The sequence below is a fragment of the Colletotrichum spaethianum genome (genome assembly GCF_022836535.1).
Source record: "Colletotrichum spaethianum MAFF 239500 DNA, contig10, whole genome shotgun sequence".
Classification (NCBI taxonomy): Eukaryota; Fungi; Ascomycota; class Sordariomycetes; order Glomerellales; family Glomerellaceae; genus Colletotrichum; species Colletotrichum spaethianum.
The window spans coordinates 645,549-669,020 of NW_026054780.1; the positions used below are offsets into that span (position 1 = coordinate 645,549).

General features: G+C 57.5%; 5 protein-coding genes and 1 non-coding gene across 6 annotated transcripts; 3 read left to right on the forward strand and 3 right to left on the reverse strand.

The window, feature by feature from the left end:
- Nucleotides 1-1,715: 1,715 nt before the first annotated feature.
- On the reverse strand, nucleotides 1,716-4,116 carry ColSpa_04729 (putative transcriptional regulatory protein; the record flags this gene model as incomplete). Its single annotated transcript, XM_049270941.1, has 2 exons — nucleotides 1,716-3,921; nucleotides 3,992-4,116. The coding sequence occupies 2 exons, from the start codon at nucleotides 4,114-4,116 to the stop codon at nucleotides 1,716-1,718; spliced, it is 2,331 nt and encodes a 776-aa protein (XP_049126898.1).
- Nucleotides 4,117-4,580: 464 nt separating this feature from the next.
- On the forward strand, nucleotides 4,581-4,696 carry ColSpa_rRNA_017. Its single transcript, XR_007414248.1, has one exon. It is a non-coding gene; the product is annotated as a 5S ribosomal RNA (ribosomal RNA).
- Nucleotides 4,697-11,614: 6,918 nt separating this feature from the next.
- Nucleotides 11,615-12,845, forward strand: ColSpa_04730 (glycerol uptake/efflux facilitator protein; the record flags this gene model as incomplete). Its single annotated transcript, XM_049270942.1, has 3 exons — nucleotides 11,615-11,925; nucleotides 12,018-12,558; nucleotides 12,672-12,845. The coding sequence occupies 3 exons, from the start codon at nucleotides 11,615-11,617 to the stop codon at nucleotides 12,843-12,845; spliced, it is 1,026 nt and encodes a 341-aa protein (XP_049126899.1).
- A 4,448-nt stretch (nucleotides 12,846-17,293) lies between these two features.
- ColSpa_04731 (uncharacterized protein) lies at nucleotides 17,294-17,473 on the reverse strand (the record flags this gene model as incomplete). Its single annotated transcript, XM_049270943.1, has 1 exon — nucleotides 17,294-17,473. The coding sequence occupies one exon, from the start codon at nucleotides 17,471-17,473 to the stop codon at nucleotides 17,294-17,296; it is 180 nt and encodes a 59-aa protein (XP_049126900.1).
- A 632-nt stretch (nucleotides 17,474-18,105) lies between these two features.
- ColSpa_04732 (glycerol-3-phosphate dehydrogenase, mitochondrial) lies at nucleotides 18,106-20,199 on the forward strand (the record flags this gene model as incomplete). The annotated part of the gene is made up of 2 exons (XM_049270944.1): nucleotides 18,106-19,327; nucleotides 19,388-20,199. 2 exons carry the CDS (start codon nucleotides 18,106-18,108, stop codon nucleotides 20,197-20,199), a joined length of 2,034 nt encoding a protein of 677 aa, XP_049126901.1.
- A 629-nt stretch (nucleotides 20,200-20,828) lies between these two features.
- ColSpa_04733 (uncharacterized protein) lies at nucleotides 20,829-22,373 on the reverse strand (the record flags this gene model as incomplete). Its single annotated transcript, XM_049270945.1, has 1 exon — nucleotides 20,829-22,373. The coding sequence occupies one exon, from the start codon at nucleotides 22,371-22,373 to the stop codon at nucleotides 20,829-20,831; it is 1,545 nt and encodes a 514-aa protein (XP_049126902.1).
- Nucleotides 22,374-23,472: the final 1,099 nt, after the last annotated feature.

Here is a 23,472-nt window from a genome sequence, read left to right on the forward strand (position 1 = left end):
TTCCAGCACAGCATCGGCCACGAGCATGTGGACTCAAACTGATTACAGATAGTGCCTGACATTGCCGCCATCTAAAAACCTCCTTCACCTTACACTTGCACAGCCTTCAAGAATGCCCGGTTCTCATTACCCTGCGTCACCTTGGCCAGCGGCGTGAGATAGGCCTCTTCAGCCTCAGATCCTCCCTGCAGCTGGCGGATATACGCCTGCGCAACTCTGAGCCAGTTCGCCTTCTCTCCCCTGCTGGCACCCTGTCCTTCCCATACCCAGACGGCCCGGCCCGCATCATCCAACAAGAAGACATCCTGCCCGTCAAAGTCCGCAAGAGCCGCCTTGCTGCCATCCTTGACGATGTCGAATCTGAGCTCGCCCGAGGCATCGCTGAGTCGGAAGAGCTTCTGGGGTCTCTCGCCCGCATGCGCCTTGGACGCTGACCGGACAGGCCTGGGGCATTGAAACCCGGACTGAGGCGTATCGTCGCTGCCCCAAGAAGAGTCACGATGACGCGGGACCTCGACTCTTCCTGCGCCAGAACCTCGACGTCAATGTGCTTGGCCAGTGTCATGTCGTTAACCACCTGCGCTGCCTTGGCCTTCTCCATCGGGCTGCAGCTCTTGCCCTGCCATTGCCAGATCTTGTCGCCCGTGTCTAGGACGAACACATCGCTCTCGTCCAAGCTCTGCCACGTCGGCTCGACTTCGTGCACCACGACTCCGTTGGCGCCCACAGACGGGTTCTTGAAGATGCGCAGCAGAGTAAGGATCTCCTCCTTGGGCTCCTCGTCCTCAACATGACGGAATCCGGATTTGACGCCTCCCGAGCGGATTGAGATACGAGGAAACAGCTCTAGGAACTCGTCGGACGGCGCCGACTGCAGCTCGCGATGCTGCGTCGCAGCACCATGCAGGAACTCGTCGAGCTCCACTGTTTTGTACGCAGCGGTGCCGGCCTCGTCCTGCGAAGTGTGGGCACCGAGCCAGAAGAAGATGTCGTGGCCTAGCTTTTCGGCGTCCTCCTTGCTGCCGACCTTGTACGAGTGGAGCACGATATAGCTGTCACCGTCCATGAACTGCCCGTACTTCTCCTTCGGCCACGGCTTAACCTCAAAATCCTCGATGCGCCAGACGTGCAGTCCCGCCGATTGGCCGACCCCGCCTTCATTCCAAGCTGGCTCAGTGGCCGCGGACTTGTACTTCACCTGGTGGTCGATGTCTGTGCCGATGAGCTCGACATTGCTGTCCTTGATATCGTACTCCTTGAGGTGCACGAGTCCTTGGTTTGGCGCCATGATTGTTCAAAAGATGTACAGGTAAAATCTCACAAAAGTCGTCTAGGTTGAGCACACGAACCGATACGTCCGTCAAAGTTGCGAGAACAGTTGGAGTTGAAGGTGATGGAGGGGACCAAGAAGAGCGTTTCAACGTCATCGGACACGGACGTTCATAAGTGGCTCAGCCAGTCACAGTGGAGCGTCGTTCGTCAGCTTGTGCGGGGATCAGCAATTTCAATTGGGCGGTTCTCGTGGCTTTCCTTGCGGCTGTATCGCGAAGCCACACGAGATCCATCAATGAGGTACAACGCCCCACGAACGCCGTAACAATATCCATCAAGTCCCTCCTAGCGCCAGCTTCGCTTTCGGTGTGTTTTTTGTGTCTAAAATTGGAGACATCGGCCCCTCAAAGAAATAATGGAAAACAAACCACGCCATCACGGCCTCAGTTGAAGGGAGTGTTGAAGCCAAGCCAATCCGACTCTGGATCTGGCAGCCCTGTAGTCCTCATGGAATCGCCGCCCAACCCGCTCATGGCCTGCGACTGCAGCAGGTTCGTTTGGCCGTTGGCCGCCCTTGTCGGCTCCAGCATTTTGGGGTAATTGAAAAAGTCAAAAACGTCAATATTGTCCAGTTCGCTCAAAGACGTTACTTGAGTTGATGTCGGCTCCAGTCCGGACCGTCGCGTGGAGGATGTCAACGTGACTAAATCGTAGGCGCTCCTGGAAGACACACTGTTAGCAGGGGACAGGAGCAGGCGGGGGACTCGGGTTACTCGCTTTCTCATGGCGGTGAAGCTCATGTCGCCTTGACGGCCGCGTTGTACGACTCGAGCGAGGATCTTGGCGTAGTTATTCGCTACCTCCCAGTACTGCCCAACATGACGCAGGGTTTCGATAAAGAAGTCAATCTTTGGATCAACAGGACAACCAACAGTTGCGGCGTGGATGAGTAGCAGTCTTGCGGCTACCCACAGGGAAAATGCAAAAGGAGGGCCCAAAAGATCAAGACCGTTTGCCTCAAACACATCTTGCGCAATGTCACCCAGACTTTGCACAGCAGACAAGCATCTTTGCATTGCATAGTGCGATGGGACGAAGATGTGCGATCTTACGGTAGGGTACGCAGCAGAGGAATGCAGGCGTACGACCGACGTGACATAGGCGCTATGCAGCATAAACCAGTTGGCGACGCGGCTTGCTGGATCGGAGTGACACAGAGCCGATATTCTGCTGTATTCGCTCGGCAGGCTTTGCAGCCAACTGTCGAGCGCGCCGTCCAATGATCTGTATGTGTTGCGCCAAACAGCCATCTCGGCTGACGATGTTACATTGATGGGTGTCTTGAGAAAGTCGTGGACCTTGCTGAGGATTCGCAGGATCTCGCAATGATATGAGAAACTGCCGAGGTTTTCGGGTTTGTTTATGGCTGGGCTACCAGTCTGGTCGGACGACGGGCTCCATGACCTCGTTTCGACGGGAACGTTGCGGGAAAACAGGTCGTACGAACACGGCAGACCGCGCTTCATCTTGTTATCATCGAGCATGAAATCGAATGTCGTCGTTGCAATCGTTGCGTACCGATCGAGGAGGTACACCATCCAGCAAAGTCGCCGGCGGCCCTCATCTTCGATCCAAGATTCAGGTCGTCCCGTCGTAACCCTACGGATCGAACCGGTATGTGGTGTTTCCTCCGCTTCGGCCGTGAGGTACACGCTGCTTTCTTCGCAGAGTTCCAGCTGCCTCACATTCTGCGCGAGGAGCGCAAGCATATTCCAGCCACGGGGTCCATTGGAGGTTCCCAACTCATCCAGGCAGAGGATGACCAAGGCCCTCAGCGCCGCAATGCTGACGTTCTCCATCGCGTATATCTGCACCCGGTGTTTCGATACCGCGTGGTAGTGAGACCGCATCTCGGGCGACAGTCGCGTGTCTTTCAGAAACCTCAGGGTTGTTGCAACAATCGCGTGCAACAGGACCCGGTCGGCTTCGTTGAGAGATGTCGAGCCAAAGAAGGCACCGAAAGTCGTCTTGCGGTCCAGAATAGGACACCAGGTGTTACAATGTTTGAAGTACAGGTCGACAAGCGTATAGAGCATGTCGTGTGGTGGGAACTCCGACACGGTCTGAACAGAGGATGCATCTTTACGAGGCCCGGCAACACTGGGTGATGCGCCTGCTTGGTTAAAAGATTCGCTTGCCGAGAGGTTCAGGAGGGCCTGTACGGAGGTTCGATCACCATTCTGAAGGGCTTCCTGTGCATCGCCACCCTGCCAGAAGGGGCTCGAGTAGGCTGGTGTTCTGCCATTCAACGTAGGTGCTGATCTAGGAAGGCCAGGGGCTGGGCTGACGCCATTCACATCCTGATGCAACCCCTCGGGTTGGGAGGGCGCCTGGTTGCTGATGGCTGGCGAGAGAGCTGGCGCAGTAGCGACGTGGTCATTGGAGATGTGCTCCTCTACACGACGGCCAAGAGCCTGCAGAAGAGCATCGAGCCTGTTGACTTTGGCTTCGAGTTCGAGACTGAACCCAATGCGACTTCCCGGTTTCTGTCTTTCCAGATAGACGCAGGTTCGGTTGTGTCGGGCACACCATGAGCATGCAGGCTCTGCACGATCACACTTCACCTTTCTCGCCTTGCACAGCTCGCATCTGGAGTTCGGTCAGCCAAAGTCCGTTCATCTCAGTTCGGGGGTCACAGTATCAACGGCAAGCAACGTACGATGTCTTTTGGTGCTTCTCCCTCTTGCGCTTCCTCGGTGCGCCGGCCGAGCCGTTGTTGGTCGTGTCATCACCACTCGAGCCCTCGTCGTGGCTGAACACCGAGTTCGCTTCCTCCTCGGCCATTTGTTGCGGACGTGCATTCGTGTCTAGCATGTTTGTCCCATTGTCGTGGGAACTCCACATTTCCCCTTTTTACTTGACGGACCGCGATGGTGTTGCTCTTATCAGGACCCTTCTGGATGGAGCCTTGAGGAGCCTTGCCGAGTTTGATGTCAGAAAATGGTCATTTCACTAGTAGGCGGACGTGCAGCAGCAGCAGCAAGTAGCAGACGGCAGAACAGTGAGTTGCCTCAGCCGGTTAGGTCCAGGATGCTGCAGAAAAGGAATGCGCCGCAGCACCTGGAGGCGCATGGGTCATATCCGGCCTTGTCCGCGGTGGTTGGCTGCGTCGCGGAAGGGGGTCAAACGTGGACAGCCGAATCCAGCAGAGCGCCTGACAGCCAACGTGTTCGTGTCAGTCAGTCGGTGTCGTCTTGTGTGCTCAAAGCTGCAGAGTGCAGCCTGCAAGTCGAACAGTGGAGAGTGGGAAACAAGCACCGAATCTTCAGCGAGAGGCGAAAATGCTGGTCGACCAAGTGGAAAAAGTTCGGCGAGCCAAGACCACGATGAGCGACTTTGTCAGCAAACACTGGTGTGTCTGAGTCTGACTGAGAGCCGCGGGACGCCTCGGGGTTTTCACCCGACACACAAAAGCGCTGTAAGGATGCGAAGGAAAAAAGAAGGATCCAGTTATCGGCCCACTCTCGTCCACAGTAAGAGTTGGGTCATCTTTGCGCAGCAACATAACTACTCAACTGCTGCCAACTTCTGCCAGGCTGCCTGCGTGCGCTACACAGCTACGGAAGACGACGGAATTACACGAATAAAGACTCCCCCACGCGCCGTCGTTGCGCACCAACCACTTGCGCCCCAAAACTCCCGGTTTCCGGAAAACCCTCACACAAGCACATCCGCCTGCAAGTATGGGACGGACGGGTCGGATGAGGGGACATCGTTGCGTCCAACGATGAACCCTTGGGGCGCCTTGGGGGGTGATTACGAGAAGAAGAGCCACCTCCGAAGCCGTCTGTCACCAGACTTGCACAAATGGACACCACAACGGACTAGGTAACGGTGCGGTTACAAGAAGACTACAGCACGACATGCAGGAACCGCGCCGCCTCTCTTCCCCTCATCTTGTCTCCAAGTTTGCAACCGACAAGCCTCTGTTTGGCAAAGAATGCCGCACCCCCGGCCACTCCGAACCCTTCCCCGCTCCTCGCCGTTCCCCCCCCCTGTTGAGCCTACTCCCGCGAGGATCATCCATGGGGCGGCGCAACCGTCAAACTGTGGGGGGCACGGCAGTGGCTTCGATAATGTCTTCTCCCGCAGGCCCTAGATCCATTCGCCAGCTATCAAGTGGTTGGCGTTTCACTACGCTCTGTCTTGGAGGGTCTTGTTCGGAACAAGGCCGCACGACATGCTCAGCTTATCCGATGAAGTCATTTGCAGTCCGTAGTGGTTGTGTTCGCGACTCAGTCTGAACGGGACGGATGGAGACGTGGAGACGATTTACCCTCCGATCATCCGGATTGCAAGGAACATACGCACGTGGAGTGGCATCGAGACGGAGATGCAACTGCGGGCTTCCCTGAAACTGTCCACTTGGCAGTCTTGCGAAGATTGCACCAAGGGTCGGGGCAAGGTGAAGCAGCTTCCGGGCACACACACAAAGGCGGATTTCGACAGAGGTAAAATGCGTCATATCGTCGTACTGCCTATGATACAGAACGGATTTTTCTCTCCAAGTGGCGCCAAAAAGTCCATGCGCGCACGCCATCGTGATTCGACCTCCCAAACAGCAGAATGTGGTATATCGAATAAGAAAGAAAGAAAGAAAGAAAAAGAACAAGACATCAGAACGTGAAAAAGCACAGCAACAGAGGAAACCTCTTAGCTCGACCAGCCCTTGCTCATCTGGACGGCCTTTTCCCAACGGCCGAAACGCTCGGAAGCCTCCTCGTCGGAGATGGCGGGCTTGAAGATGGTGCGGCCCTCGAGGTTGACGTCCTTCAATTCGTCGAAGCTCTTCCACACGCCCACAGCAAAGCCTGCCGCGATGGCCGCGCCAAGAGCCGTGGTTTCGCGCATGCCTGGGCGGTTGACAGGGATGCCAATGATGTCGGACTGGGTCTGTGACATGGGTTAGCTTGTTATCTTCGCCCGAGATTCGGATATGGTCCGGCCGGGGGGTGTTTTCCTGTTCTTACCTGCATGACGAGATCGGAGTTGCACATGCCACCGTCGACGGCAAGCTCGGTCAGAGCCGCACCGCTGTCCTTCTCCATAGAGTCCAGAATGGCCTTGGTCTGGAAGCAAGTGGCTTCGAGAGTGGCGCGGGCAATGTGACCACGCTGCGTGTAGGCAGTGATGCCGAAGATGGTACCGCGGGCATCGTCGATCCAATACGGGGCGAAGAGACCGCTGAAAGCAGTGACGAAGGTGCATCCGCCGTTGTCCTCGACGGTCTCGGCGAGCGCGCCGAGCTTGGAGGACGACTCAATGAACCCAAAGTTGTCGACGAGGAACTTGACACTAGAACCGGCAACGGCAATGCTACCCTCGAGGGCGTACATGGTCTTGCCAGGGCCAAAGTCGAAGGCGACCGTCGTCAACAGACCGTGGGAGGAGATGACGGGCTTAGGGCCGATGTTGTAGAGCAGGAAGCAACCGGTGCCATAGGTGTTCTTCGCGAGACCGGCAGTGAAACCCTTCTGTCCGACCAGAGCAGCAGACTGGTCACCCAAGCAGCCCGTGATCTTTGTGCCGCTCAACAGTGTGTTGTGCAGAGAACCGTAGGCCTCGGGGTCCGAGGAGCGGACGATCTTGGCAAGCTTGACCTTCTTGGGGTCAATTCTGAACCAGTCAATGAGGTCCTCGTCGTACTGAAGAGTGTGAATGTTCATGAACATGGTACGGGCAGCGTTGGAGGGATCCGAGACGTAGACGTCGCGGGCAATGCCGCCGTTGAGCTTGTACACCAACCATGTGTCGATGGTGCCGAAAGCCAGGACTCCGCGCTCGTAAGCATCCTTGACCTCGGGACATTCTCAAGCAGCCAAAGAAGCTTGCCCACGGAGGGGTATGTGGAAAGAGGGAGACCGCATCGCTGGGTGAGCTCGCTGGCACCGAGGCGTTGCTTCAGGCGGCGGACGAGGTCCTTGGTACGGGTATCGGTCCAGACGATGGCGTTGTACAGGGCCTTGCCGGTGGTTCTGTCCCAAAGGACGGTGGTCTCTCTCTGGTTGGTGATACCGACAGCCTTGATCTGGTCGCGGGAGTGGCCCTGGGTCTCGAAGGCTTGGACAGCGCCGTCAATGCACTTCTCGACCGAGGAAACAAGCTCCTCGGGATCGTGCTCATGCCAGCTGTCGCGATCGCATTAGCTTTCTGATTCACGGCGCAGCTCCAACGAGCCAATTGAGTTAGCGCGGGCGTGCGCAACTTACCCCGGGTTGGGGTAGATCTGCTTGAACTCAAGCTGGTGAGTCGCAATGACTTCGCCGCGCGGGTTGAAGATGAGGAAACGGGTACTCGTGGTGCCCTGGTCAATGGCACCGACGAAGGAGATGTTGGAGCCAGCGCCCCCGTTCACGGAAGTGGGAGACATGTTGTGGGAGTCTTGTTTGAATCGGCCGGGAAGAAGAGACGAGAGCATTCAAAGACGGCGGCGGCGGGCGCGACGCGAAGGAGGAGAAGGGACGAAGTTGGGTATCTTTGCGGAACGGGATGAAGAGAGAAGAGTAAGAGGGACACACGATGAAGACTAAAGTTTCAACGGGCTGACAAAATATTTGTAGGTGCCACGCAGGCGGGAAACTCAGCTCCAGTCTCGGTCCTGCGTCTCCAACAAGAGAGCGCACGCGGCTTGTCGGGTTAGCTCCCTCCACGGGGAACAACAGCTTTCTCGAAAGCTACCCCTCATTCCCATGCATCTCCTCTACCCCATCCCCAGATCGTGTGGAGATGTCACGAGATGAGCACCAAGGAGCTGGGCGTTGGTACAAACCCGCTGGTCTGTCAACGGGGGCCCCAGACGCAGGATCATCCCCACTGGGGGAATGCGAACGGGTCGAACGGGGTGGGTTACTTTGACATGTGCCCACGAGGAAATTGAAGAAATCCAACAGGCAAGCGAATCCTTCGACGCGAGAAGCCGGAACGAAGGGGACGCTTACATCAAAGGGTCGGTTCGGGGTGGATGCACCGAGTTACGTCGGTCATGGCTCGACATTGACGAGCAATGTCGGCCGTGGTCAGCGAGCAAAAGTGGAGGGATACGGGGGCGGACGGGGGCCGGATCCCCTCGTGATGAGATTGATGTCATTTCCAGTTGCACTGCGACTGCACGAGTTTCGGTCTGCGTCGGCGAACTCCACGGAGGCACGGTGGGTCCGGCCGTATGCCGGTCTTTATCCTGCGAGAAGCTGAGAGGGCCCCGGTGGCCCGAGGCTCGTCGAAGAAAGCGGGGTCGACTTGGGTCACTAATAACGCTACTAACGCAAACAACTTGTCACGAAAAAGGAGATGGACTGGTGGCCTTGCCCGCCCGGGTTAGATTCGAGCTCCAAGAGCAGAAGGATGCACCGGTCGCCTCCGCATGTGTGCGTACGTGTGTGGAGGGCCTGCGCCGCTGGTTTGCCGCGCTTTTTCTGGGCTCTGCTGCTGCAGTTGCTGCGGCTGCTATTTGCGCACACGAGGGGGCGCATCGAAACTGGAACGAGAACGAGCATCCTCTTCCATCTGTCCAGCTGTGTCTGTAAGCCGGCTGGGCTGGACGGCAGAAGTGCGATTCGGCGCCGTTGACAACCGACCAACCAGCGACACCAATTCCAAACCCGACACATAGTCCCCAACACCCACGCTAGAAGCAATGGACGGACGAACCAACATTGTCTTGGAATGACATGCCGAAACATGTATACAGCAGAGTCGCAAACCAACCACATGCCGACCCGCCATGCCAGTCTGCATGCGCTCCGAGAGAAGACTTCTCCCACCCCTCATCTCTAAGTATACAAAACCGGCCAAGGCCGGCAAACCAGTCCACATGTCGCTGACCTGCCACCTTTGTTTCCCCTCCGCTACGTTGCACTCGCCCGCTCACCTCTCGTCTCATTTGTCCAGTTTCGAGCAACCAACTGCGGGGAAAGAGGCGAAAGTTCCATCGCAATGCAAACCAGGGATCACGGCCGCAAACTTGACGAAACGGGGTTGCCTTGCCTGTACTGCGTGACCGCGGACTGCATCCTCTTCAAGGAGGACCAAGGCTCGGGAGAACGCCCGTGTGTAGGCGGGCATCCTGAGTCGGACTGTTCCGTCTCTTGTGCTTTTTCCCTGCTTGGGGTCTGCCTACTTTCTATTGTGGAAAGCTTCACGTCATTGGCAGAGGCTCCAAGCCTTGGCCGAAAGAAGGCAAAAGTTTTTTTTGGGAATGGTTTCAACATGACGGGGAGCAGTCCGTCCTCTCGTCTCTTCCCACAACCACCAATGATAGACGTACCCTCGTGTGTATGACGTTGGCCGCGGTGATTCGGGCGTGGTGTGGCTCGCCGCTCCATCACTGTCAGATTTGGGGCTCCACCTCAATGGACCCCTTGGCGCCATCGCCCGGCCCCAGATGGTGCAGGGATGCATCATGGAAGAGGCAATCTTCCGATCTGATCAGTCCAGGTTCAACGTCGCACTTCGGCTTTAAATGGGGAAGGAAACACAAGAGACGCGTTGCTGCACCACTGCTTGACTGCATGCCCTCGAGCTCGAAAGGGTGTCATGAGACCTTGCGCAGTATAGTCAACTCTTTTTCTCCTCGCCTTCATGATGGGGTGACCCTTGGGAAGAGCTGACTGAACGGATTTCCCGAAAAAGAATTGAGTTGCATAACGAAAAACTCCTTGGCCATGCCTAATCAGCATCTGTACGAAATCGACCACTAGAAGGATTCAAACTGGGGCCCTCCACTTCACGGAAGACGCACCGAAAACTTACCTCAAGTCCAGGAACTCCAGCCTCCTTCGACACAAAGGTCCCCATACTTTTTTTCTCTCTATCCGCCGGCATTGCCCTCTCACGCGCGTCTTCGTCTGGTCCTGCTCCGCTTTCACCTTTCCCTAGGCTCCAGGACCCATCATACCCCTCTCCACACGTGGGAACTGCCCCAGAAGCTTACCTCGAAGAACCACATCCTTTGCATGCGAAGCAAGAGGGAAACGGCAAGAGAGTTGCAGTCGCACACACGCACACACAAGCACCCTGCATCCGTGCCGGGAAGTGAAGCCTACTGCTATTAGTGGTGCGGGTGGAGTTGCTTCGTCGTCGCTGTACCTCTACTTTGCGCAACCTTGCGCGCCTCCGGTCTTGTCTGCCCGTGGACAGTTCGGCACCCACGCACGCGCACGCCCATTGTACCTTGGCGAACCCCGGACCAAAGATAGGAAGGGGGTTTGAATAAGCGGGGGGAAGGAAGAGAGCAAGGTCCAGAATTCCTTCAAAGCCTCGGCCGCCGTCCGGCAGCAGCAATACCGCAGCGCCGCAGCATATCTCGTTCGTTTCGGCCGTTGTCCAACCTCATCTTCGGTGTGAGCCACCGAACTGCATCATATCCCCCTTGTCCCACCCTCGTGCCCTTCTTCCTCCTCTACCCTCTCTCTCTCACTCTCTCTCACACACACGCACACTGAGCGACTTTCCATCTCTCCCGCCCACATCGTTCGACTTTCCCCTCATCCCATCCTGTCCTCATCTCGTGCGCGCCATCTGCATCTCCATCTCTCCGCGAGACCCGTACACGAGGCCCGTTTTGGAATATTCGCGAGCTTCGTATCACCGAGACGCTTGCCTCTGGCCCCCGTCCCAACCCGAGTTGTCGGTCATTCCAGGAATCCGGAATCAGGAGAGAGATAACCAATCTCCATCTCCATCTCTGCCCCCCTCGTCTCGGTTGTTGAGCATCCCAAATCATCCCAGGGCACCACCACACGCCGTGGAATCCCCGGGGAACTCTGTCTTGAGTCGGTCCAAGAGGGGTCCACGTACCCAAACCACAAGCTCTCTCACACACACAAGCAAATAAAAAGTGATCAAGAATGGGTAAGCGTCAAAAAAAGATTTCCCTTGCAGTCGCGATACCTTGGTACCGCCCCCTTCCCCTTGTCCCCTCGCCCCCCGTTGTGCGAACCTCACCCCCTCAATCTTGGCCCATGTCTCCCTCCTCGTCTTTCCCCAAGAAGTAGACCCAAACCCGGCGGATCGGTTGCAGCGGTGTCCAGCCCCATGGGAACACCATGAGCCCGTGGGGACCATAAGAAGATGCTTCTTCCCCATGGGTTGGACGTGGGATGATATTTTGGCCAGACCTTCGCCCGTCCCTTTCATCCCATCCTTCCATCACCACCCCGCGTTCTGCTTCCTTCCCTCTCTCTTTCATCACTTCTCATCTTTCCATCTCGCCTCTGCCTTTGCCTCTCTCTCTCCCCCTCACCCCTCTCGGTGTCTGCCATCTCAAATTGTTGGTTCGGTTCTAATGGTCATCACTGTCCACACAGCGGAATCGGTGTCAGAGTCGTCGTCCGTCGGCAAACAGCATATCCCGACCTTTAAGAACGACATGGGAGGCGAGGAAACCCACGAGGAGCACGCCGTTGGCAGCATGCTCCCTCCTCACCACGAGGAGGAGCAGCTCGCCTGGTCGCGCATCCGCGAGAACCTCCAGGACGGCTTTTCCGAGTTCTTTGGAACCTTGGTCATGATCCTCTTTGGTGACGGTGTCGTTGCGCAGGTCGTCCTGAGTAACAGCACAAAGGGTGACTACCAGAGTATCTCTTGGGGTTGGGGGTAAGTGGAATTCCCTAACCGTCTCATACGTGACTTCATCGTATGGCGTAGTGTGGCATGAGAGGATTAGATGGGCTAACTCTCGACCTCAGACTGGGTGTCATGCTCGGCGTCTACTGCAGCAAGAAATCCGGCGGACATCTCAACCCGGCAGTGACACTTGCCAACTGCGTGTACCGCGGCCATCCGTGGCGCAAGTTCCCCATCTACTTCATCGGCCAGCTCCTGGGCGCCATGGCGGCGGCCTTCATCGTGTACGGCAACTACATCAAGGCCATTGACGCATTCGAGGGCGGCGTTGGCATCCGCACCGTCTCGGGCCCCAACTCGACGGCCGGCATCTTCTGCACGTACCCGGCCGAGTTCATGACCCGGACGGGCATGTTCTTCTCCGAAATCATCGCGTCGAGCATCCTCCAGTTCGTCATCTTCGCGCTCGCCGACCCTGCCAACGGAGCCGCCGGGCCATTCATGCCCCTGGCCCTCTTCTTCCTCATCTTCGGCATCGGTGCCTGCTGGGGTTGGGAGACTGGCTACGCCATCAACCTGGCGCGTGACTTTGGCCCCCGCCTGGTTTCGTACATTCTCGGATACGGACCTGGGGTGTGGTCCGCGGGTGGGTACTATTTCTGGGTAAGCAGAATCCTTTCCTGCCTCGGCCCTTTTTCGGATGGGGCGGTTGCGTCGGTCGTCGTGTGTGTGGCGACACCTTTGCTGAGTCCCGTGACTAACGCAATGGTTGATAGATCCCCATGGTGGCTCCCTTCTTCGGAACCCTCTTTGGCGGCTTCCTGTACGACGCCTTCATGTACACGGGCGAGAGCCCGATCAACACGCCCTACTTTGGCCTCACTCGCCTCTTCCGGCCCCGCCGAGACGTCTGGTCCAACACCTACAAGAACCGCTTGGACAAGGTGTAAAGGGATGATGACTGTTATGTGTTCTGATGTGTGTGTGTGTGTGTGTTTGTGCGTGAGACAACATCCTCGTTATCATGAATGATGACAATGAAATCATGGGACCCGACCTTGTCGGTACTCATGAGTGAAGAGAAATCAGAAACTGATGGATGATACCAAGGGTTTTGTAAGAAGAGGGACGGGCGACCGACTCGGAAATTTTGGGAAAGATATGAGAGTCTTTTCGGTCGCGCGAGAACGAGCGAGCGCGGTTAGGTCTGATCGACAACCAAACTGAAGAAAGAAAAAAGAAATGAAACAAAAACGGGAAGAAGCCTGCCCCTTACGGTAAACAACATCCTGGAAAAAAGCGATCGAGGCGCAATCCGGTTTGGTCTTTTTTCTTTTTGCGGTCGTTTTGCGTCGCTGCTTGAGTTGGTCAAGTCCTGTTAAGAGTGCTTGCTTGTCTGCTGGGTCGAAGCGACTTTGCTGCGCAATGGGTTGTTTGCTGCTGGTGCTGGGTGCTGGTATGGCCGATATGGGCGGGATTAGCGGTCTTTGGTTATTTCACCCTCTCCCCTTCTTCCTTGGGAGAGACAATTTCAACTTGTCCTATTCGTAGCTGTAATCTTTGGCGACGAATCACACAATGTTCAAGTTCAAAAAGTTGTTCGATGACTATACGAGTGATGAGACGGAAGAGAGCCGTCAAGAACAAGAACTGCTTCTACGTTGCGAAATGAACTTACAAAAGAGGCGCGCTGCCAACAATTAGTATGTTCGTGAGGACCCTTGAGACCCCTTGGGAAAAAAGCCACTTCGCTGGAAGATTGTCACGACGCCCGAGGTGCGGGCCAGGCCTGTTGGCTTGGGAATTCTTCCGTCGTGTCGGCGATTTTTGCCATAGAGACCAAGGAAATTATGGGGGCCGGCCGCATGCACCCACGCCGCCGGAATCGCTTTCCAGAACGCCAGACTGCAAGGAACTCGCAAAGCGCAGCTTGCACGCAATCAATGACAGTCTGGACTTGCAGCTATAGGAGCTGGGGTTCTCTGAATCCTGAGAGGCCAGAATACCAGTGAGCGGCCCCAAAGAGGCCAGGTTAGTGATTTGCACATTCGTTTTGGGAACGGCTAGAATCCAATAGTTTGGTGGATTCGGTAACATCGTAGCAATGAGGCCGAAAGCCCCCAGTCCAGGTCCCCAGCATGAGGGCCATTCCCCGGTGGCTCTTCACCGTTTACAACCGTACCTTGATCAACCTGGTCTCCCCAATGCTATCGTCAATGCTCGAGTTGGAAACAAACGGCATACAAGAGCGTACGATGGGTACGAGAGACGCGGAAATGAAGCTTTGCCATGCTGGCTTTGGCTGCTTAGCCATCGCACACACCTAGACTTTCAATGCGCGGTTGGCCGCACTGCCCATTCATCGATACCTCTTCTGTTTCCGCCTACGCAGGAAACGCATGCATTGAGGTGACTTCGGGTGGGCTTGGGGAGTTGTCAAGCTTTGCGGCAATTTGACAGTCTGCGACTTGTAAGCTCTAGCGTGAGAAGATGAGCAAAGTTGAGGATAATCTCCCGTCGCCTGAACTTCTGGCCATGCCAAGGTAGGAGTGGGTGGATTGGACGGAGTGGCGACGGGAAATGATGCAAAGGTCGAAACGCCGCGTACGATAACCTCAGATGACCATTCTTTGGAAAGCCCGGAAGCGGATAACGAACATGACCTTTATGTTGCAAAAGGTTAAGATGGATCGTGGCGGAGTAGAGAGTTGCCCACGATTGCTGCGTGTTAGTCGAGGTGACTTGGGTTGTCGACATCGCGTACAGTGACTTTCAAGCGACAATGATGGATCAATGACAGTCCAACGAGCCAGGGTTTCGCCCAACCTCTCATCGGACAGTCGACCTCGATTATTGGCCCTTATTCCGGAGCCGACGAACGTTGCGCTTTGCCAGATAAGGTTGGGCTTAGTTTTCCGTAAGGACCAGAGAAACATGCAACAAGGGTTGCAGTCAAGCTGCACCCTAGGACCCGGGATGGATACTTCGGATTGGGTGGAAGGTTCGGAAGCGCATGTGGATTGACTTTGGGGACAATAATGCGATCGTGCTAAGATTAACACTTTGTTAGAGAACGAACATGCCGTGGGGCGCAGCTGTAGTGTGCGAGGTTCGAAACGAGCTGGAGCTAATCATCGAGCCCGTCAAACACCGGGTTGGCTGACTACCGACGGGGAACGACGGGTATTTCGAGCGGTTTGGCGAGGCCTTCTAGGTGCAGGGACTGGCGTTGGATAATCGAATAGACAGGGAACCAGTGCTGCCATGCTGGAAAACAATGACTGCATCGTGACCGTCTGCAGGGAAAAGGGAGTCGAGGGGCAGATTTGCAGTGTTCCCACCTCAGTGTTCCCACCTCCGTGTGCCACCTTCTCTTCCCCCCTCCCACATTTCGCACGCGAGTTGCAAGGGCAGCGCGGGATGTTCGGCGTGGCTCTGCGGCGCGTGACCATGGCCGTGAGATGTGCAGTGAGGATTGTGGTGGCGGCGACGACGAGCGGCGGACGGCGGGTGTGTGCCTGTAGGGCGGATGCGGTGCGGGTACGACAACGGTGTCCCTACCACAGTTGCATTCTCAGAGGGGTTTGAGTCCCGAGCCGGGCCCGGTATTCTGTACGTACACGTACCAGATCAGGTCGAGGTACATGGCGAAGGTACAGTGACTCGAAGTGTTCGAGTTCGGACGTCGGCCGTCGAGTGGGCACTGAGGGAAATGCCAGAGGGCGCGGTAATAGCTGGGTCAGGAGGGAAGAGTCGGCAGGCTGTAGGCAGGTTTCCTTGACTGGAACGGCTTGGCGGGAGGTGGCATGTCGAGCCTAGCATCTGTCGTAGCGGGTGGGTGGTGTGTGCTGGTCGTAGTAGGTATTTGGGGGGGAAGGCTTCTCGAAGGCACGGCACGGCCTTGGGACGACGGTGCTTGGGTCGTATGCACACCCAACAGTTCGTTCGAGAAGAGCCTGGCGTCTGGTGGCCTGGCCATCCGTCGCGGGAGCCAAAAACGGTCCGCATTGGGGAGAGGAAGGCATCCGCTTCTTAAGATGAACCAGACGTCCCCTTGAGAGCACTTCAAACCCCTTCAAACCCCTTGGATAAGCCTCACATCGGGCCTCAACGTGGAAAGTGAGGCGAGCCCCAGGTTAATCAGACCCCGGTGAAAGGGCCGACGTGTGAGGCAGGCGAAGGAGAAGGACAGTTAGTGCCAAAGTGGCGTGGCGCTGGGTGGGCAAACATGCCACGATGGATACTTGGGAGGAGCCCAGGAGGAGATTTTCAGACGCGGGCCATTCGCCGGGCCGATTGCTCTCGATGTTCTGCCTCCGTTCCGTGCGTGATGCTGGTGGTGTTGCCGGGTGCGCTGCATGCGTGCGTGCATCATGCGTGTCTCGAGATCCGGCGGGCAGCGGTGCTCTGGTGCTGATTCTGCAGGGTGCAGAGTGCCATCCATCAGCGGTGCTGAGCGGTGCTTTGCAAGCTGGCTATGGTCACGGAGCCAGAACACCGAGGCAGAGCGAGGCCGACTCCTCCGCAGTGTGTGTGTGTGTGTGCGTATGTGTGTAAAGTGCGTGATGAGCATTCGGGGGTTAGCTGAAAAGAGGGGAAAGAAGGGGCCGCGAACGTCGTGGCAGCGGAAAGAGATGGTAGGTCCAGAGAGCGGGAATCAGAAGGGGGAGCCAATGGGGACGCCCACCCAGGCTAGTGCGCCAGCCATTCTTCCTTCTACTGCGAACCGCCGTCTCCAATTCTTTTTTGGGAGGACCCCTTCTCCAATTTTCTTCAATGTTCGGTGATGACGACCGAAGCCACCGAGACAGGGGTACAAGTCTCACAAACACCGACTCGAACCCGAGACTGTCACTGTCTCGGTCTCCCAGCACCGACTTGCATAGAGAACCCCTGGTGGCACTTGAGGCTCTGACTGGAAACACCACACGGATGGGATGGCACCGATGGCACCGACGACCCTCTCCCGCGACCAGCTCGCCCCGGGGCCCCTCGACATTGGGCCATTTCCCCAATCATTTCTCCATACCGGGTCCTGCGCTGTTACCAACATGACGAACGCGAAGCGGGTCCCCGTTGCCTCTTCCTGACTCTATCTCGCTCGCTCATCCACTGACTGGACTGCGCAATTGCGCTACCAGCTAGCTCGGACTGAGCTCGGTGCCATGTTTTCCTTCAAGTCCATGATGTCAGACCCTGACCTGACTTGACTTGACTTGATCGCGATGCTGCACCATGTCGGCCAGCGACCCGTCACTGCAGCGCCGTGGGCGGGCGACACACAGCTTGGGCCATCCCGGACCTGGAGGATGAGCTGCGCGGGCGGTCGAGTGTCTGGTAATGCAAAGCAAAGCAATGCCGTGGCGCATCAGATTGCAAACGGCATGGTGGTACCAACCTAATTGGCATGGCCAAAGCAGGGCGACTTGATACTAGGTTGGTCGGCATACCACGGACGCGCCTGCGACCACGTGGGGGTAAGATCCAATGCGATGGCGTCGCTACCGGCCAGAGCGAGCACTTTCTTCTCTCCCGTAGCATGGTCCTCGGAGTATGTACCGTCGTCTCCGATCTCCATGACCGTCCGTGGTTGTCGACCCAAACCCAGGTATCTCCGTACCTCCTCCCCCCCCCCCCTTCCCGATCTACTTTTAGCCTCTCCGGTTCTTAGGTCCCTTTCTTCCCTTCTTCTCTCCATAGTATCTCGCCCTCGCCCGATTCCATATACCCTGTCATACGTACTGTGCCTCCAGTCCGCCCAGCCCAGCCTAACGGAAGATTCTGATCTCGCCGAACGGGGCCATTCCTGCTCGAGCTCGGGGTGTCATTCCACGAATCGAAGCGCACACTTTGTGAGCGAGGCGGCCCAGCCCGGGGGAGCTACCCGCCTACCTGCTTTTTTTTCTCTCGTTCCCAGCGGAATCTGACATCTGCCGATCACCATCCTCACCTCGGACCCTCTTAAGCATTGAGCTTCCTCTTTTCTGCTTTTCATTTTTATTTCCTCTTCCCCCTACTTCCCCTTCCTCTGCTTTCCAGGATCATAACCTGTGAGCCCTCCAACCAAACCAACATTGAGAGAGAAGAGTAGCTACAGCTATCCCACTCCACGCCAGGGACTGCCGATCTCCCTACCACACAACGTCATACTCGTCCTCTTTGGACTCGGCCTAAACCTCCCCGAGTAAAGACGAGAGACCCGTCCACAGCATGGCGTCCCGTTTCTCGAGCCTGAGAAGGCCCGTCGCCATCGCCGCCGCCGCCGCCACTGGTGGTGTCGTCGCCTACTCGACTTTCCTCAGCGGTCGCGGGGCTCACAGCTTCGACAAGCCGCTTGTGGAGCTGAAGCGCGACAACCAGGGCAAGATCGTGCCGCCCTCGTTCCCCTCCACCAAGGATCGCGCCTCTCAGCTGGCCGACCTGCGCGCTCACAACTCTGATGCTCAGGAGTACGACCTGCTCGTCATTGGTGGTGGTGCTACCGGTACCGGTATTGCTCTCGATGCCGTCACCCGCGGCCTGAAGGTCGCTCTTGTCGAGCGCGACGACTTCTCCGCCGGCACCTCGTCCAAGAGCACCAAGCTCGTCCACGGCGGTGTCCGCTACCTCGAGAAGGCCGTCTGGAACCTTGACTACTCCCAGCTCGAGCTCGTCATGGAGGCTCTCCACGAGCGCAAGACCTTCCTCAACGTCGCCCCGCACCTGTCCTCGTCCCTGCCTATTCTCCTGCCCATCCAGAAGTGGTGGCAGACCCCCTACTTCTGGGCCGGCACCAAGGCCTACGATCTCCTCGCCGGTTCCCAGGGTCTCGAGAGCTCCTACTACGTCTCCACGAACAAGGCCCTCGAGGCCTTCCCCAAGCTGCGCCGCGACAACATGGTTGGTGCTCTGGTCTACTACGACGGCCAGCACAACGACTCCCGCATGAACGTCTCCCTCGCTCTGACCGCTGCGCTCTACGGCGCAACCGTCGTCAACCACGTCGAAGTCACCTCTCTGGAAAAGAACTCTAACGGCAAGATCACCGGCGTCAAGGTCCGCGATGTCATGACTCCCGGCGGCGACGCCTTCACCGTCCGCGCCAAGGGTGTCATCAACGCGACCGGCCCCTTCGCTGACGCCATTGAGCGCATGGACAACCCCGAACGCAAGCCCATTGTTGCCCCTGCCTCGGGCGCCCACATCATGCTGCCTGGTGACATCTGCCCCAACGGAATCGGTCTGCTTGACGCTGCTACCTCGGACGGTCGTGTCATCTTCGTGCTGCCTTGGCAAGGATACACTCTGGCTGGAACCACGGACAATGCTGCCCCCGTCGAGCGTGAGCCCATCGCCCGCGAGGACGATATCAAGTTCATTCTCAAGGAGGTCAACAAGCTCATCACCCCCGAATCCGCCCTAACCCGCTCTGATGTTCTTGCTGCCTGGTCTGGTAAGTCATTGCATGTTCCTACAACGCACCGACTGTACGGAAAACTAACAGCCTATTCAGGAATCCGCCCCTTGGTCAAGGACCCCAACGCCAAGAACACCGAATCTCTCGTCCGCTCCCACCTCGTTACCGTCTCCGACTCCGGCCTGCTTACCTGCGCCGGCGGCAAGTGGACCACCTACCGCCAGATGGCCGAGGACGCCGTCGACGAGGCCATCACGACCTTCAAGCTCCAGCCCAAGCCCGTCACGCTCCCTGATATCTCCGGTGCCGGTCTCCCCGCCTTCACCACCACCGGCAAGTGCATCACCACCAACATTCCCCTTGTCGGTGCCCACGGTTTCTCCAAGCACCTGCCCAGCCACCTCATTTCGCAGTTCTCCCTCGACGTTGATGTCGCGAACCACCTGGCCCACAACTACGGCGACCGCGCCTGGTCCGTCGCCGCTGTCTCTTCCGAGCGCATCATCCCCAACTTCCCCTTTGTCGTTGGCGAGATCCGTCACGGTGTCCGCGCCGAGGCCGCCTTGACCGCTACCGACCTGATCTCCCGCCGCACCCGTCTCGCCTTCCTGGATGCCGAGTCTGCCCTCCGCGCCTTGCCCCGCGTCATTGACGTTATGGCTGAGGAGCTCGGCTGGAACGAGGCCCGCAAGAACAAGGAGTGGACCGAGACGGTCCACTTCCTCCAGTCGATGGGTCTGTCCGCCGACAAGCTCAACGTCACCCGCGAGGAGGTCCTCAGCAGTGGCGGCGCCAAGTCGGGGTACGCCCCCAAGGCCCAGGTCGCCGCCTCCGCCAGCGGCTTCAAGACCGGTCTGGGCGACATCCAGGCTGGTGGTGCCCTGGCACGCAACATCACTGAGGCATAAGCTCGCAATTGGGGCTTCTGCATCTTATTTTTTGTTTTTGTTATAACGATATGTCTGTGAGAGAGTGGGAGCACCTTGGCCCAGCAAAAGCATACAGTTGTATACTGTAACGAGCCAATCGCTCCGTGTGTTATTTGGGATTTGATTATCGCGGCCGAGGGATACCTAGATAGAACGGGTATGGCGTATTGGGGGGGCATTTTGAGAGCACGTGTACGATTTCCCATCTGTTCTACCTTTTCTTTGTTTTTCTTACGACCTGTATCCGCATGGCACCCAGCGCTGGAAGTCCTTCCTCCGAGATGAGAGATAGAACTTGTGCGTGAGCCGCATAGATGGCATCGACCATTGAATACCAAGATATTATTATATGTCCATCTTCATGAAATGCTCTCTCTCTCTGATCGGCCGTAAAAACGTGAATTGTGTCGCCGGCCGGCCCAACCGCCCTTTTGCCGGCTTTGTCATTACACTACTTGTACAAAATTACTCGCCATCTTCTATGACGTTGTGGGCACTGACTCGGAATGGTGGTTACAAAACAGGATTCTACTCATGGACTGAAGGTAGGAGGGGGCAAACCAGTCAAGACAACGCGCACTGGGCATCGCGACTCGTACCGATCCTCATCAGTCGTCCTTCTTGTTGGCGGGCATGACGCGCCACTGGTCTTCGATCCTCAAACCGTACCCTTCGGCGATGTCGCACCCCCCGCGACCCCACTTGAGCTCGAAGATCTTGCGGCCCGCGGCGACGAGCACCTCAAACGCCTCGGCGAACCCTTCCGGGTCGTAGTAGTAGGGCTCGCCCGCGCCGCCGTGCTGGCTCTTTTGCCACGAGTTGCGGTTATGGTCGCTGTCGCGGTACTTGTAGTTTGTCATGTCGAGGGCGACGTTGACTATGGAGCGGAAGTAGTCGGCGGCGGCGGCGGCGGCGGTGGTGGTGGTGGTGGTGGTGTTCGACGACGGCTTCGCGCTTCCTCCCGGGTCTTTGCTCGCTGTTGCGTCGTCGGCCCTCTTCTCGGGCGGCGGCGGGTTCGGGTCGACGAACTTGGCCTCCGCCCCGGGGACCCTGTAGAGCACGGCCAGGTCCTCGAGGTGCGTCGAGACGTCGTTGATCAGCCCCGCCCGTCGGTGCTTCATTGTCCACCCGTCCATCGTCAGGCGCGCGTTCATGTCGCAGTCGGTCGCGTAGTAAGGGATGAGCGCGTCCCAGCCCCCGATGGCGTCCATGGCGTCGCGGTTCACGAGCGTCAGGTGGTCGTACTGGTACCACCGGAACCCCCACCTCTCGCCCCGCGCCAGCGTCGTGTTGAGGTCGCGCAGGCAGTTCTCGTAGATTGTGCGGTAGCCCGGCTGGCCCGCCGCCGCGGGCCGCATCCCTTCCTCGCGGTCAGCGTCATCGTAAAACTCCCACTTGCGGTCGCCGGGCCGGTGGCGGTCGTCGGGGCCGTCCTCGAGGGAGTAGACGAGGACGTCCTGGTGGGAGTAGAAGTAGTGCGGCCAGCCGTGGGCGTGGGCCTCATGGAGGAACATGTTTTGCATCTGCGAGAAGGAGAGCAGCGCGGGGGCCTGGAGGACGTTGACGCCGAGGCGGCGGAGGGTCGTATGGTTGAGGTAGAAGGGGTTCTGCAGCGTGAGATTGCCGCGGGCGTTGGCGAACTGCACGCCCGTGTTCTCGACGACGTAGATGCCCGACGCGGGCCAGCCGGCCGTGATGTAGCTCACGACGCACTGCAGCAGGATGGGCCACTGGCGGGTGAAGCCGATGAAGAGCGGCGGCGGGCGGTCGAGGCCGTACGTCTTGTGGAGGTCGGGCCGGGGGACGTTGTGCGCGGGGATCGGCGGCGGAGGGGCGTCGGTGTTGGCGAGGAGGGGGAAGGGGTCGACAACGGGCGGCGGGGTGTATGTCGGCGCGGGCTTGTAGACGGGCGTCTGCTCAGAGAGGGGTTTGGGATTCGGTTTGGGCTTCGGGTTCGGGTCCGCCTTCAACGGGGGGTTCGTCGACGGGTGCTCATCGTGGGCGGGTTTGGAGTCGTCTGGCTTCGCGTGGTTAGGGAGGTTGAAGAGCGAGTCGATGTTGGCGATGCTCTCGTGGAAGCGGACAAGGGCGGCGACGAGGGCGATGAGCGCGACGATGGGGATCACGATCCGCAGGCGAGAGTTGAGAGCCATGGTATGCGGGTGTGCGTGGTTGTGTGCGAGGCTCCGGGGACAGATTCAGTCAGCGCATTGCGATGCGGTGGGCGCTATCGAGCTCGATTACGCCGTTCCGATTGTTCGTGAAAGGCGTGGCATTGTCGGAAGAGCGAAAGGAGAAACGGAGGATGGATTGGGGTTGGCCTGCTGGGGTACGTCTGCGCTACCGCGTAGCCGCACGCATTTCCACGTCCCTCACATTCCCAAGACAAGCAAGGCAACAAACGACCATCATGCAGCTTCCTTGCTCGTTTGGTTCGGGTGTGGTGTGGATGGGACACTTTTTTGGGGACTCAGAGAAAGGTTCCCCCCCGAACTGGATACAAGCTCACGGGGCTTAGTACGAATGGGGATTAGCTCGAACGGGACGATTGATTGTGTCTCGCCCAGCTTGTGAGCGTCCCACAGGTCGTATGGAAATGCAGGCCAATGAGAAGATGGAATTCTTATGGCCTGGAAAGCGGTGGGGCTGCGTAGAGTTGAGGATTTGCTCCGAATGTGAGTTTCTCGAGGAATTTCAAGCATTGCAGCGTCCAGGGAGGAAGCTTAGTACGCGCACGATCAACACTAACTCCGTCTGTCTGGTAGAGAGGCAAAATGCATCGGGATAGCCTTGGACAGAGATGCATTATACTTTCGATCCTTGCTGATGTGAGGAGTTCTTCAGCGGAAGCTTTGCTCACTGTTGTCAACTTATCAATCGTATTCCTGTGTCGGATAATCGCACACCCAGCACTGCTGTTAATCAGAGCCGATTTGCACAATTCAAGTTGACCCATCATGGACGGGTGGCTCTGTCTCTCGGGACTGAAGACTGGACCGATGTCCGAATTCGACGAAAGCCGGCCACGTACACATCGATCGGCAGTGCTATACAAAAGGTAAGGTCTCAGGATCGTCCGAGAAATGATCACTTCGTTATCACAATCGACCTCATGCTTGTACCCTGCTCTCACGGCACATCACGTCTGGATACTGCACTCTTTCTGCCCGTCCATGCTATTCACCGTTCTCAGCAACCGCCAAAACAAATTGAATTCATTCTTCCAGAGCTGCAATAACAGAGACCCCGATT